The 14,962-nt window shown below is 50.3% G+C and overlaps 1 protein-coding gene across 26 annotated transcripts in view; it reads right to left on the bottom strand.

Moving 5' to 3' along the window:
- Positions 1-14,962, bottom strand: part of GIT2 (GIT ArfGAP 2) — a 51,994-nt gene that overhangs the window by 34,426 nt on the left and 2,606 nt on the right. For 25 of the 26 annotated variants that reach the window (XM_084820240.1, XM_084820242.1, XM_084820243.1 and 22 more), the window contains exons 2-9: positions 13,984-14,312; positions 11,492-11,625; positions 6,912-7,024; positions 5,515-5,620; positions 4,138-4,224; positions 3,895-4,025; positions 3,356-3,450; positions 820-865 (exon numbers count right to left, since the gene is read on the bottom strand). In XM_084820240.1, the coding sequence (XP_084676366.1) occupies positions 820-865; positions 3,356-3,450; positions 3,895-4,025; positions 4,138-4,224; positions 5,515-5,620; positions 6,912-7,024; positions 11,492-11,625; positions 13,984-14,035 (764 nt within the window). In that variant the 5' untranslated portion in view covers positions 14,036-14,312. The remainder of the gene's footprint in view (positions 1-819; positions 866-3,355; positions 3,451-3,894; positions 4,026-4,137; positions 4,225-5,514; positions 5,621-6,911; positions 7,025-11,491; positions 11,626-13,983; positions 14,313-14,962) is intronic. The other variant, XM_084820245.1, reaches the window with a different exon arrangement.

Raw genomic sequence — 14,962 nt, 5'->3', positions numbered from 1 at the left:
CTCAGTGTCCCTGCTAATCAAAAAGTCCTGGCACTTCGGGCCTGCCCTAACACTAGCTCCACTGCTCAACACCCAAGAGAAGCAGCTCATGGGGGCCGCGGCAGAAACAAGGCCAGCCCTTGCAGGGCGATGCCCCTGAAAGGTTCAGTGAGCTGCCTCACCCCAATAGAACCGTCTTCTAATAGGAGCACCTAGCATCCATCTGAGCCAGTCACAGCACAAGAAGCCTCTGAAGGTGACCCAACCAGGCCCCCCCACAGAAACTGCCACTGCCACAAGTAGCTTACGATTTCATCGCTTTTAAAAAATTGTGTTTGGTTATTTGAATTCATTGTATTGTTTAAGAATATATATATATATATATATATATTCATATTCTTAAACATTTCCTCATTGCAGACTGACCAGTGAGCTGTTTATATGGAAATGTAGGCATATACATTTAAATATGATCAAACAAAAAACTAACTTGCACAAGACCCAAATCCGAAGGTATACTTACAGCCGCCTTAATTCCCAACGTACAGCAGTAAAAGGAAAAATATATTATCTCTTACAAATTGTTAATGCTCTGTATCTTATTTACTGGCAGGTTTTAAATTTGTCCCACCCAGCCAGAAAGACGAAGCACTTTGAGCGGTTAATAGGAGACAAGTAGAGGTTGCAGAAGGAAAACAAAACAATAAAAACATGGTTTGGGCATGCTCATCATTTCTAACCATCAAAGGATTCTACTTCTGTAGGCAACAGACATGATCGTCCCACTGAACTGGACAGCCATATTACCAAATATTCTCAGTGCTTAATCAGCATTCTTACCTGTCTGCCATTTGAGGTATAATAAAATGTTGCCCACTTTTGTGATCTGAAATGGAAGTTTCAAGAGAGTATTATGAGGGTGGGGAAGTTTGTGCCCTCTCCCAACCCTCAGTTTTCCAAACCCTGTAACTGGATTCAGCTGAGCAGAGCTCCCACTGTCTCACTTAAGAGGCCTGAGGCTGTTGTTCAGCTGGGGCAGGGGGGGGGCAGTGACACCTTTTTGAGCCTGAGGACTGTTCTCCCCCATGGGCCTGGGAGCTGCACTCCCATGGTGAATGGGATCAGGAGCAAAAGTGAGCAGGGGTCAACCCATGTGAGAGCTCAAGGACATTCTCTCTTCCTACACACACAGGCCCTCACGTTGCCTACGCTTTGAGCTCCTCCCAAGGCCTTTCAGGGAGTGTTGGAGGCCCAGGAGACTGCAAGAAAGAAACACACACACACACACCCTCAGCCACCTCGTAACAGCATTAACAGAGATGATGAAGGGGCGTGGCTGAGTGGTGAGAGGCTGTGGGCCAGAGGGTCCTCATTCCCGAGCTAGAGATCAGGCACTACCTGCAGCTGCAGTCAATGCAGGGTTCAAGAGAAAGGATGTGTGCCAAACAACCCCCACCCCCACCCCACTGCAGCTATCAAGCAAATCTGGCCAGCGCCCACTGGAGTGGAGTAGTGGTGGGCCTTTGGCCCAGGGGGACATGGGTTCATATCTCCACTCAACCCTAAAGTTTGTTAGGCCAGTCACTACCTCCGAGCTCAACCCGCTCCACAGGGTTGTGACAAGGATAAAATGGGATGACCCCTGTGGATCCCGGTCTGACCTCCTTCAAGACAGGACAGGTTACAGCTTTAAAAAGAGATCAAGAGAGGAGGAGATTTTTCTGTTGTGGTGCCCCATTTCTGAAATGCTCCCCGCAGGGAAGCTCACCTGGCACCGATTGTGATACCTTTGTGGTGCCAGGCATCACAGAGAGCGCTTTCGACTTACCCAGGCCTTTCATCTCCTGAATGTGGTTGTAACCTCTGCTGACATTTGCTCAGTTTTTATTTGGCTTAACTGTTCCAACCTTTTTAACCTGTTTATTCATAAATTTTGTGAGCAGCCCTGAACACAGGAACACTGAAGGGAAGGGAAACGATGACTAAAAGCGCTCCTTCGTTCTGCATTCCAAAGCCCACAGGCCCCAGAATGGCCACAGCTGCAGCTTTCTCTACAGCCACTTGAAACACGATCCTTGCATGGGGCCGACATAACTGCAGGAGGCAAGTGCTACAGCTTCCAACGGAGGAAGCCTATGACTACTTAACATCACAGCTGGGGCCTCTGTGGAGGTGCCCTCTGCTGCCCCTTTTATCTGAACGCACCTTTCGTTGGCCCAAGGCAACTGAAATCCCTACATCCAACATGGTAACTTGCCTTGGGCCGCCCAGGATGTGGCAAGGATTTGAACACTGGTCCATGTGCAACACCACCATCTGTTCAGCCAGGGGTGGGTAACCTGTGGCCCGCCAGATGTTTTGGATTACAATTCCCATCGGTCCTGGCCAGCATAGCCTCAGTGAAGGCTGATGGGAGGCGTAGGCAAAACCCTCTGTAGGGTCACATGTCCCCCCTGCTCCTGCCCACATTTAGCCTCTCAAAAAGAAACGCACACCCACATTCTAGAAAGAGACTGAAGCGCTAGTGTGGATCTCGCTGATCTGCACTGCAGGCCAGGAGAATAAAAACCCAAAGCTTCTCTTACAGCTAACGTTGCTGAAAGGATCAAAGGTGGCACGATTCTGTGTGCTTTTGAGTGCCAGGTGTTGAGGAGCAACACCAGGAGAAGGTTACTGCCATCCCCCGACCCCGTCCTGCTTGACGACTCCCCAGGGGCATCTGGTTGACCACAGTGGGAAACGGGGTGCAGGACGAGGTCGGCCTTTTGCTACATCTGAATGTGTCTCCTACAGCCATCAATTTCATATGGATGCTTATTTAGATAGACGGCCTGCTTGCAGTAAAATATATATTTGAAATGGAAGGGTTAAATCTTTCTCTTTCCCTCTCTTTTTATCTTAAGGATAATGTACATGATTATTGTGCATGGATATGTTTTATGATATGTTCTTCTCGCTCTCTTTTGTAGTCCCCCCAGCCCACCCTTTTTGTTGTTGTTTGTTGTTTTTTATTTGGAATTGCTGTATTTGGAAATAATAAAGTCAACTTTTGGGTCTCTCCCAACGTTCTTATGTGTGCATGGCTTTTGAACCCAGACAGCCCATGTGGCATAATGGCTTGAGCATCGGACCAGGGCTGGAGAGACCCAGGTTCAAACCCCCACCCAGCCATGAAGATGACCTTGGACTAACCCCGCCTTCTCCAACTTGGTGCCCTCCAAATGCGTTGGACTACAATTCCCAGAATCCCCCAGCCATTAAACAGGTGACCAGGGAGGGGAAAAAGAACCAGCTACACCACCCTGAGCTCCTTGGAAGAAAAACGGAATATAAATGTACTAAAAGAAAATGTTGAAAAGCCCAATTGGGCACTTACCAGGTTTTCTGCCGCACAGATAGAAGGCAAGCCTATCCGTGAGCTCGTACTGTATTTCCACAAGGCGTTCCGCCAGATCGTGATGCCCCCCTTGCCTATCGTGCAAAAGGTGGATAGGAGATTCATTCAGAATTCACTCACATTGGGTTCAAACATTGGCAAGAACAAAAGCGAGTCCATTGCAAGCACCTTCCCAGCTGCAATCCTAGCAGTGATTCCTTGTGCTGTTCACAGAGCACGGGCCAAATATTGCGCATATTTTCCATCTGGAATGCACTGCACAACCACCAGGCCTTATTTTTTACTGGGCAAGAGACTCCAGTTGCACCCCGACCACCTTCCTCTGGCTGTGGAAGTCACTGGTGCTCCAGAGGAGGAGAAAAGGAGACATTGAGGAAGTCGCTCGAGGCTTTCTCAGCGAAGCTCAAGATGGGAGCATTTCAGTGGACCCGTTGCCTCCACCCCCCAAGAGATCAAGAGAAGAGACACGTGGGGTTTTGGTCTGCAATAAAGCCCCCCACAAGCTTAAAATGGCTCACTTTGCATAGTCGATGGGTGTCTTCCCACTGGAGTCTTGCGTACCAGGATCAGCCCCGTACACAGCCAACAACTCTGCTTGTAAAAACTGACCCGACTTGGCAGCCACGTGGAGTGGGGTGTTCCCTTTCTCCTGCAAAGGGGTGGAGAAGCGATTGCTGAGAAGCCACTGCCTACAAGTCTGAAGCGATGATGGCACACTCTAAAAGGGGTTCACACCAAGCTAAGCAAAGGCATTCTCTTACCAGGTGGAAGAAGTTGGCTTGGGCTCCCAGAGAGAGCAGCCGCAAACATGTCTCCAGGTTCCCCGTCCTGACACTGGAATGGAGTTGCTGAAGCAGAGGACAGGATGCTGTCAGGCCAGATTTTCCCTAGGCTCCTTAAAGTTCCACCTCCCTCCCTCAGAATAGCTGCCTAGCTCAGAGCTCCCTCCCCACTTGTCTGCCTTCTATTCCACCCAGTGCCGCTTCTTCTCAGTCTCCAGCCACAGATAAGAGGACATGCACTGGTATGGAACTCACAACCCCAGTACTCTCTGTCAGGAAACGTCATACTTTGGGAGTCGCCAAGCCTCAGCTCATTCAAGGTCCAATGGCCTGTAAGCCACAGAGAAACTTCTGCAGACATCTCAGGCATTTGGGTCTTTCTGGGGGAGCAGGTAAGGAGACATTTTTCTCCATCTCCCATAGTGTTAGAACAAGGGAGAACCTGTGGCCCTCTAGATGTTGGACTGCAGCTCCCATCATCCAACTACTGGCCATGCTGGTTAGGGGTGATGGGAGTTGTAGTCCAACACATCTGGAGGGCACCAGGTTGAGAAAGGCAGAGATGGAGCTTCAGTCTGGCCCAGCAGAGCCCTAACAATGTTTGTATGCATTCCTAAAGTCAGAAATACTGTGTTAACCAAAAAAGAGGTGAAAGTCATTGCTGTTATCACCTAGACAGACAATATGAAAGATACAACCATTTCTTTATGCATGGTTTGTTTTAAAGTCTTTCCTATAGCTATGAGATTCCATTGTTATTTTACTTTGGTTTTATGCCCCTTTCTACCGTTTTTATTGATTTGTTAACTGTTTTGTTATTTGGAATTTAGGAGTTTTTATTGTGTTTGAATATAGAAGCTGCTCTATGCATTTTTCTGCTAAATTGAAGAGTGGGGTATAAATATCTTAAACTAAAATGATCGAACTCAAATCCATTCTAAAAAGAGGACCAATTCACATGTTGCAATTTCCAGTCCAAAAACAGCCTCCATAAAAAAAAAAGCCAACTCAGTTAAATTTTGCTTCCTTACGGGAAAACTGCCTTCTCCTCTCTGTGCTTCTGAGGTTCTAAGTACAGAGTTGGTAGGGAAGCAATGGGGGAAAATATCCCAGAAAAGACCAGTACCTCCTCTCTGCACCTCCCTTCCCCTATAAGAGACATTCCCATCCCAAAAAACCAGTTGACCAAATAGTCCATGCTTGAGTCTGGGGAACCAGAGGACTGGTAGCTCAAGTCAAGATATGCAACAGGTAGCAGACTGCAGAGTTCAACAATGCCAAAACTGCATATGCAGTTCCCCAAATCTGAGCCCTCAAGTTCACCAGCCATCTGCCCAGAGAGCCAGTAAGTCTTACCTTACTAAGGTCTTTTGCGGTCACACTGTCGTCATCCCGACATGGCAAGCGATGAACAAAGGCTAACATCTGATATTTTGCTCTGATGAATTCTGCTTTGTTGGGGCTGCAAGAGTCAAAAATGAAAAGAACTACAAACACAAGAATTCCCTCAAAGGCACTGAAACATGTCATGAGTGAGATCTGCTTTCCCAGAGGGCAAAGGGGGGTGGGGGAGGCTGACCCAGCAACAATGCATATGTCCTTAACTATGGTCTGCTCTACCTTACAACACAACACTATGCATATCTACTCAGAAGTCAAGTCTCACTCCCTAGTAAGCAGTCCTAGGACAGGAGCCTGAGTTTCAAGCAACCTGGACACTCTCTTCCTACAAATCCCAGACAGCCCAACCAAATGCATCACCTTGCATAGGTCGTATCGTGAACCCAACTTCATGAGTGGATCAAAAAGATCACATAAATGCATAAGCTGTTTGCAGCAAGCTGCCCCACTAGGGACGGAGATGCAGTGATGTCACGGGATGTTCAAAAACATGCTAAATACTGAAGGGGAAGGGTTCAAGGGATGTTACCAAACAGCATCACTATCCTGAGGAAGGAAGAAGGCTGGTTTGGCTGGGGTGGGGGGCACCTCACACAAGGCTTGAGGGCAGGAGGTGCTAGGCAGGTGGGGAGGGAGCCTGAGCACTGGCAAGTGAGCAAGAAGGGGTCGTGGGAGGCAGCACAGCAGGAAGCAAAGAAAAGGCAAAGGTTTCACAGGAGGAAGACAGAACAGAACAGGCAGCTGGGGGGAAAAAAATCACACAAAGCCTGAAGGCAAAAACAGCTGGCACAGAGACTTCTTATTTCTCAAGAAGTTATTAAATTGCTCTCTACAAAAAAATAAAGGTCCCAGTTGGTGAAGGATAGGGTGGGGAGGCAAGGTAATATTTGGGGGGGAGGGGAGAGAAGAGGAGGTTTGCTGTACAGGAGAGATGGCAACCCAGGAGGTCAAAGAGGTAGCTGCAGACTGAACTTCACATACTCTTTTGAAATAACCAGCCAAATCCCGTCTCACCCTTGTGCCTTCAGAATAGCAGAATGCCACCCTCGAGGCCACTGACTCAGGCAGAACTTCCAAAGTTTTGCTTCTGTAAGCACATCACAGGAAGCTGATCACGTCGTCCGCACGTGCCCCCTTCCCCCTCGCCCAAACAGCCCTGAATATTTTCTCTGTTTTATTCACGTGTGTCTCCAAGACTGCTCCCCTCTGTCTTCACTGATGCAAGAGCTAGGATCAGGTTCACTCGCATCTGTTGCTGCGCTCATCACGGTCTGTTAAAGAGTGCCAGACATCCGCCCCCTTGGCACCACCCCTGGGGAAAACAACAACAATGCCCCAATGGTTCCACTTACTGCACTTTGTCCTGGGGGTTCGCTTTGCGCCTTCCACTCATGACAGATGCAGGATCCAGCAATGAATGTTCCCATATGGAGTTAGCACCGTTATTGTACAAGGTTTCCACCATCTGCAAAAACACACACACAACAGAAAATGAACTATGCGTGAAGTCTGTTTCCCTGTTGGCCAGGGCAGCTGGATGAGAGTCAGCACGTCACTGGCATGGAACATTTTCGGGTGCTAGGGTGTTCAGGCATTGTGACGCGGAAAAGTAAGCTTGTTTCAACAACTACTGAAGTGAATGCGAGAGAGAGAGAGAGCGCGAGCATAAAGCAAGTTTAAGTATCAGTGTAAATAGAACAGCACTTTTTTTTTTTTTTGCACAAGCAAACTTTCTCAAGATTTCATACTGTGCTCTAAACTTTTAAACTTCAGAACAGAGTTCAGGTTCTGAGTTTTGGGTTCAACACAAAGAAAACATTGGTTTCAAAGTTTCAGCACCAGTTTTGAAGACCTGAGCTTCGTTCAGCTCCTGCCCCTTCCATCTATACCCAAATCAATTATCCAAATTGAGGTTATCAAATTCTGCCTTTTTGCAATTTTTTTTCTCAGTAAAGTACTACTTCCAAAAGTAATGTTGTGGGGATGTTTTAAAGATCTCCCACCCCCCAAAAAAAGAGAAACACAGAAAAACAAAAAACAACACACGCACACCCTGGACACAGATCAAATAATAAATGCTACATTTGACTGGCTGAAGAAGCACGCAGTGCCTTCTCCCACTTTCCCAGCTGGGCTATTTCCAGTACAGGTATCACAGGCTAATTAGCGTATTGTTTTACGGGACCAGAAAATCCTTGGCAGGATGTTTTTGTTTTAATCACAGCCCTGCAGATCACTCAGTCAGATGTAGATGGGAGGCTGCCTATCCTACACAGTTTTAAAGAGCTGGGAAAAGCAGGCAGAATTTAATTTCTGCTCTTCCTCCAAGGAGCTCAGGATGCCCTCCAGATGTGTTGGCCTAAACCCCATGAGGTAGGTTTGGCTGAGAGAGTGCAACCAGCCCAAGATCACCTCGCAAGCTTTGTAACCGAGAGGGGAAATAAGGTAGCACTGATTTGCTGCAGGGGGGGAGTGGGCACAGTTTCCCTTTTGACTAATTCCTGCATGTGGTTTGCAACACACACACACACACACACACCCTCCAGGGAGAGTTGCAGCTACATTACAGGACATCCACGAACACTGAAGACAAAAGGTTGTGGAATGTTGACCAAAAGCACCACTACCTTGGGGGATGGTATACGGTTGGACTACACAGCCCAGAAGTCTGTGTTTTCCAGCTCTCCAGGGCCACTCCCCTGCCATGGAACTGCAGCACATTGCACTGGATACTGGGACGCTGGCTGCCAGTCTGTTTCTGAGCAAACAACTCAAAGTGCTGGTGCTGACCTTGAAAGCCCTCTCTCAAGGACTGCCTTCCCTGACGCAAACCTGCCCAAATGGTAAGGGCATCCATGGAGGCCTCCGCCTTCAGAGGTCAGCCAAGTGGTGGCCAGAGAAAGGGCCTGCATAGTGGCAATGCCCCATCCGTGGAATGCCCTCCCCAGGAAATCTCACGGCTTTCCAGCACAGGGCAGAGATTTTTAAAGTTCGAAAAGTGCTACCAGTCTTTTATCCCACCTTACCAATTTTAGTAATATTGTTTTTATCGGCTATGTTTTAGTTTGTATCTACAAGTCACCCTGAGAATTGTATATCCAAGGGGAGGACTATCCCTTGTTAACACGCAGTAGTTTGCAGGGCTGACTAGACTGGCTGGCCCTCGCTGCTGCTCTGCGTAAACTAAGAAGATGGCGCAGGGCTGAATGATGTGCAGGGGGGCGGATCAGACATGGTGGGCAAAGCACTCTTTTCAGGAAGTATGACTGCCAGGGCTCAGCTGATTTTCTTATTCAGGAACCCAAACAAGCTCCCAAGAAAGCCAAGGGCTTTGCTAAGTACTGCTGTCAAGAATTCCAGAAGGATTCCAGGCCAGACACTTGGTCCATCAAGCCCAGTACAGCCAACTCTGAGTGGCAGCTGCTCTCCAGGGCCTCAGGCTGAGAAGGGTCTTTCCCCTCACCTGTTCCCTGATCCTTTTAAGTGGGAGATAGCAGGGGCCTGGGACCCTCTACATGCAAAAAACAGTCCGAGGACACCTTAACGGCGAGCTATTTCATTGTGGCAGGAGCTTGCATAGATCAGAGCCTGCGCTGACAGATGCATCCAGTGAAAACACCCACCTTCGAAAGTGCCACAGTCCTCTCTGTTGTTTTTGCTATAACAAGTAGCTGCTACAGTAATGTCATTTACCGGGGGAGAGGTGAAACCTTATTAGAAGCAAACACTTTCTAAAGAAGGAAGCACTCGGCATGAATGGACCTTGACAATGAAATCAAAAGTCACAGCCCTGAGACACACACACACACACACACACACACACACACAAACACACACACAGGTGCCTAAAATAATAAAAGTGGCTGACACCAAATTATCCCCTGACACTCAGTGTATCACTTGGAAGTTTAAGCTCCATTCAGTTCAGCAAAGCAAGCAGGAACACATCAACTCAGACCCGCTTTACAGAGCTGTCCAGCTAGAGCAGAGAGGCGGGCAACCTTTTTTCTGTCGAGGGTTGTGTTCCCTCATGGGTAATCTGTCAGGGGCCACATGGTGGGAATAGGGATGTATAGATTTTGCCAGATCCCTTCCATCTGTGTTTCGTGGATTGTCAGGCGTCTTTCGTTCCGTAGTCTGCTCACTGACAGAATTGGATTTTTTTAACCAGAATTTCGTTCTATTTTTTTTTTAATTATTTATTTATTAAATTTATTAATCGCCCATCTGGCTGGTCACCCAGCCACTCTGGGCGATGTACAACAAAACAATTAAAACAATAAAATTCTACATTAAAAACATCATAAATACTCTAACCCACCTCGAATGCCTGCCTGAACAGCCACGTTTTTAATGCACGGAGGAAGCTCATTAAAGAGGGGGCATGGCAGAGTTCCCTAGGGAGAGAGTTCCACAGAGTGGGGGCCACCACAGAGAAGGCCCTCTCCCTCATCCTCACCAGCCCAGCTGTCCTGGCTGATGGGACAGAGAGAAGGCCATCCGAGGCTGATCTTGTTAAGCGGCCTGACTGGTGTTGCTGGAGGCGCTCCTTAAGATAGGCTGGGCCGGAACCATACAGGGTTTTAAAGGTCAAAACCAACACCTTGAATTTGGCCCGGAAAACAACTGGTAACCAGTGCAACTCCTTCAGCACTGGAGTGATGTGACCTCGCTGGTGGCTGCCTGTAATCAGGCGAACCGCCGCGTTCTGTACCAGCTGCAGCTTCCAAACTGTCTTCAAGGGTAACCCCACGTAGAGTGCATTACAGTAGTCTAAACGAGAGGAGACCAGGACATGTACTACCGATGGGAGCAGATGGTCGGGAAGGTAGGGGTGCAGCCACCATATCAGATGGAGTTGGTACAGCGCTGTCCGGCTCACAGCTGACACCTGAGCCTCCATGGACAGCTGGGAGTCTAAAATGACCCCCAGGCTGCGGACCTGGTCTTTCAAGGGTAGCCGTACTCCATTCAACACCAGGTCAACATCCCCCAGCCTCCTGTCTCCCACCAAAAGTACTCGTTCTTGTCAGGGTTCAGCTTCAGCTTATTCCTCCCCATCCAGCCACTCACCGTCTCCAGACATTTGGACAGGGATTCTACAGCCAACCTTGGTGAAGATTTGAACGAGAGGTCGAGCTGCGTGTCATCCGCATATTGGTGACACCGCACCCCAAACCTCCTGATGATAGCCCCCAGTGGCTTCACATAGATGTTAAATAGCATCGGGGAGAGGATGGAACCCTATTTGCACTAATACGCACTTGCGGATTTGCACTTATGCTTAATAGCACTAATGTGCATTAGTGGGCATTAGCGCTAATACGAATAAGTGCAAATCCCTCCCCAAAGTGAAAAAACGGTCCACAAGTCCACGGAATCTGTGTGACTCAGAAAAAGCCAATCTATTACGGAATCTGCAAGTAGGATTCACAGAAATGCAAACTCATTTGAATCTGTTGTGGATTTCTCCAACATCCCTAGCTGGGAGTAAGCAAGGCTGGAGTGGGACTGGGCAGAGCCAAAAGTGCATGGGTCACCCCTTTTCTCTTTCTGCCCTTCCTTTTCTCTCCTCGCCACTTCTCCCCACACAGCAGGCTGCCAGGGAAGGGACAGGTCCCTCTTGCCCGAGGTCTGAACTGGTCACACGCAGAGGGCTTTTGAGATCAGGCCGAGGGTTGTGCACGGCCTTAGTGCCACAGGTCGCCGACCCCTAAACTACAGCTTCCAACTGCCATCACAGCCTCAGGTTTGGTTGCCTGTGGCAAGGAAGCGCTTTCCCCAAGTGACAAGGGATAGAAGAGCTACCTAAGCTAGCTCTTCTTTTCTCCCCTTCCTTCCAGCAACATGTGACTAATCCAGACAGGAGTTTGGTAAAGTAATTTCCAAGGACAACAGCGAGGCCGAATGGGACAATATGAACTTTTGTTACCTGCAGCAGCGTTGTGGGCCATGGCGTGTGCTTCAGGTGCCTGACCTGGGAGATGTGGCGGCCCAGGCTCCGATGGACGCTGCAGCACTCATCGCAGATCAGGACGCCCCTGTTTATCGATGCCCAGCATGGGTCTGAAAGAGATCATCAGCAGGAAGGGAGGCACTTAGCAGAGCAAGCAAGTAATGCCAGAATTTGGCTGCAGCAGCAATGAGCAAGGAAATTCAGGTACAGCCTGCATCGGTCAAGTCCTTTTTTCAGGCCCGATTTTAAAATTTAAAAACCCATTTGTGCATTATTCAATGAGGAAAGAAATCTAGATTCGTACTGACTGCAGGGGATATGAGTTGAAGCGAACTTTGAGGTCCATGTGAAGGCCGCTTAAAACAGGAAACATGAGAAACATCAAGACAAGTTTGGCCTTGAGTCACAGGCCAAGCTCTCTGGTGAAATGGAGCAAAATAGGAAGTTGGCTGGCAAGGCACGAGGTCCCTCAAAAGGAAGCTAGAAGAACACAGCTGCTGAGCTAGTGCCTTTATAGCAAAGGTGCATCATTATCTAAGAAGTCTGAAGAACAGCAGAGAGACATTGTCAGTCCCCCACCCGCAATGGAGCTAAAGCATCCCATATATCAAAAAGACTCTTGAATGCTTGTATTATGTGAAAGAAGGGGTTAGGGGAAGAGTTGCTGAAACAGACACAAACTCTTGTTTCCATAAAAGTTATTAGGACCCCCTTAAATTTCAAGTGCACGGCAATTTGGCCTCCACCCTTAAAACCACTCATTTGCAAAGATGCAGAGTGGAACCACATGCAGCAACGGGCAAAGATCAGCAACAGGGTGGGTGTGGCCACTTTGTCTGCTCCCCTTCTGGCTCTGCTCAAAAAACTTTTCGAGCAGCAAAAAAGAAGAGCATCCACATGCAAGCATTAAAGCTCTCATCTGGGTTTTGCACACAGTCCGCTACTGTACCGTACGCAATGCTAGGCTGCAGCACACGGGCTCCTGTACTTAACTGAATCTGTTCCCTGGTAGAAGCTGGCAGCTTTATTGTGTAACAGACCACGCTGGGGCCTCTGCCTGGGCGGACTGCAGACACTGGCTCTGCCTGCTCGAGGCAAAGGGAGTTCCACAATCATGGGGTGTTTCTCTATCCATGCCGTGCAAACTTGGCCATGCAAACTCGGCCCACGGATGGTGGAGTTGAGGCAGCAGTCCGTGGTTGCAGTGATGCAAAGGAGAGGGAATATTCTGTCTAAGCCATTAAGTGAGAGATGAGCAAACTGTGGTCCTCCGGATGTCATTGGACTGCAGTTCCCATCATCCCTCACCTTTGGCTATACTGGCTAGGGCTGGTGGGAGTTGCAGTCCAACAATCTTTGGAGGACCACAACTTGCCCACCATGACAAGAGAGAGTGCTCATTCCAGGTCAAAGCCAGCCCCAGAAGACAACAGTGCAAATGCTGGACACCGAGGCACGCTCCATGGCCCACTGTGGCACGGAGGTCTGCAAGAACAGCCCTTGGGATTCTACTGTTAGCTAAGTGTGGCTGTGACACCAGCAGTGGTTCTGGCTCCATCCCTTTCCAACACAATCGGAGCAGAACAGAGCCTGGCCCTCAGCTGAACAGAGGCCGAGAGGAGGGGTGCGCTTGAGGCGCTGCGGAGCGGAGCAGGGGCACCCCAAGGTGCCCGCGGCCATGGCAGGATCTCCGGCAAGCCACAAGCAGCCCGAAGGGAAGCTGCCGGGGTTTCCGAGAACCGGCTGCTGCTCTCTTGCCACCTGCGATTAGCTCACACAGGACGCTGCCACTTCTGCAACCGGTTTCCTGCTTGGGGCCCAAGCTGCTGGTCCTTCGGAGGCCGGAGCGGGGAAGGGGGGCTTGCGGGAACATCCCCGGCAGTTAGTCGCCTGCGTGCGGGGGGCGCGTGCGGGGGGCACCGCTTTCCCCGCCTCCCCACTCCGAAAGGAAAAGGCGGCTCTTCCCTCCGCCCGTCGCCATCGCCCAAATATTTACTCCGTTTCACGGGCGACATCAGGAGAGAGGCGCTGGGGCGCACCCTCTGGAGCAGCCCCCCGATACCTCGCTCCAGCACCGCAGGGCCTCCCCACGCGCAGCCCCGCCCCGGACACCCGGAAAGGCCCCGCTGCTGTCCCCCGCCCCGCAGAAGTGGGGCGGGGGGCGACTTGGAGCCAGCCCCCGCACCTGCTCCGCTGCCCGCTCCCGCCACGTCCCCCAGGGAAAAGGAAAGGAGGTGGTCAGGGAGAGGCACTCTGCACACGCTCAGAGGCACCCTCCCCGCCGCGCAGTCGCATTCGACCCCAGAGGAGGCACGGGGGCTCACGGGGCCGGGCTCTTTCCCTCAGAGGTGACCCGGCGGATGGCAAGAAGGAATGGAAGCCCCGCGCCCCCGGACGCCTGGGTCCCCCGGACGCCTGGGTCCCGCAAATTGTGTCCCTCCCCCAACCGCCGCCACCCCGGCTCTTACCCGGAGCGCTGCAATCCGCGCACACCTCGCTGCTCCGCAGGCGCTTGGACATGGCCGGGCCGGGCCGGGCCGAACACAGCCTGGGTCGCCGCTCCCGCTAACGGGTCCCTCTCCGCCCCGCCAGTCACGGAGAAGTCGCCGCGCGCATGCGTACGCCAGCGGCGCGCCTTCTCGCGCAAACGCCGCCATTCGCCAAGCTGCCGCTCCCGCACATCGCGTAGGCGACGACGGCGACGAGCCCGCTCGTCGCGCAGCTATGAGGACAAGGAAGGCGAGCCTCTGAGGAGGCCACCTTGGCCCCTGGCACGGCGACGGAGAGGCGGCCATGTCTGTTGTTGGCAAAGATCAAGAGTTAACCTTTTAAACACCCATATTAGTATAATTCCTCCATCAGAAGCAGATGAGATTCAGAAGAGGTGGCAAGAATACACAGAAGAACTATACAGGAAAGATCTGAATGTCCCTGATAGCCATGATAGTGCGGTCACTGAACTTGAGCCGGACATCCTCGAGAGTGAAGTCAAGTGGGCCTTAGGAAGCATTAGTAACAACAAAGCTAGCGGAGATGACAGTATACCAGCCGAGCTATTTAAAATCCTAAAAGATGATGCTGTTAAAGTGCTGCATTCAATATGCCAACAAATCTGGAACACTCAACAGTGGCCACAAGACTGGAAAAGGTCAGTTTACATTCCAATTCCAAAGAAGGGCAACGCCAAAGAGTGTTCAAACTACCGCACAATTGCGCTCATTTCACATGCCAGCAAGGTGATGCTCAAAATCCTACAAGCTAGGCTTCAGCAGTATGCGAACCGAGAACTACCGGGAGTACAAGCTGGGTTTCGAAGAGGCAGAGGAACTAGAGATCAAATCGCCAACATTCGCTGCATCATGGAGAAAGCAAGAGAATTCCAGAAAAACGTCTATTTCTGCTTCATTGACTACGCTAAAGCCTTTGATTGTGTGGATCACAACAAAC

The sequence above is a fragment of the Heloderma suspectum genome, chromosome 13 (genome assembly GCF_057233095.1).
Source record: "Heloderma suspectum isolate Gila_16-S chromosome 13, 16-S_ref, whole genome shotgun sequence".
Lineage (NCBI taxonomy): Eukaryota > Metazoa > Chordata > Lepidosauria > Squamata > Helodermatidae > Heloderma > Heloderma suspectum.
This window is presented reverse-complemented; position numbering and strand designations above follow the sequence as displayed.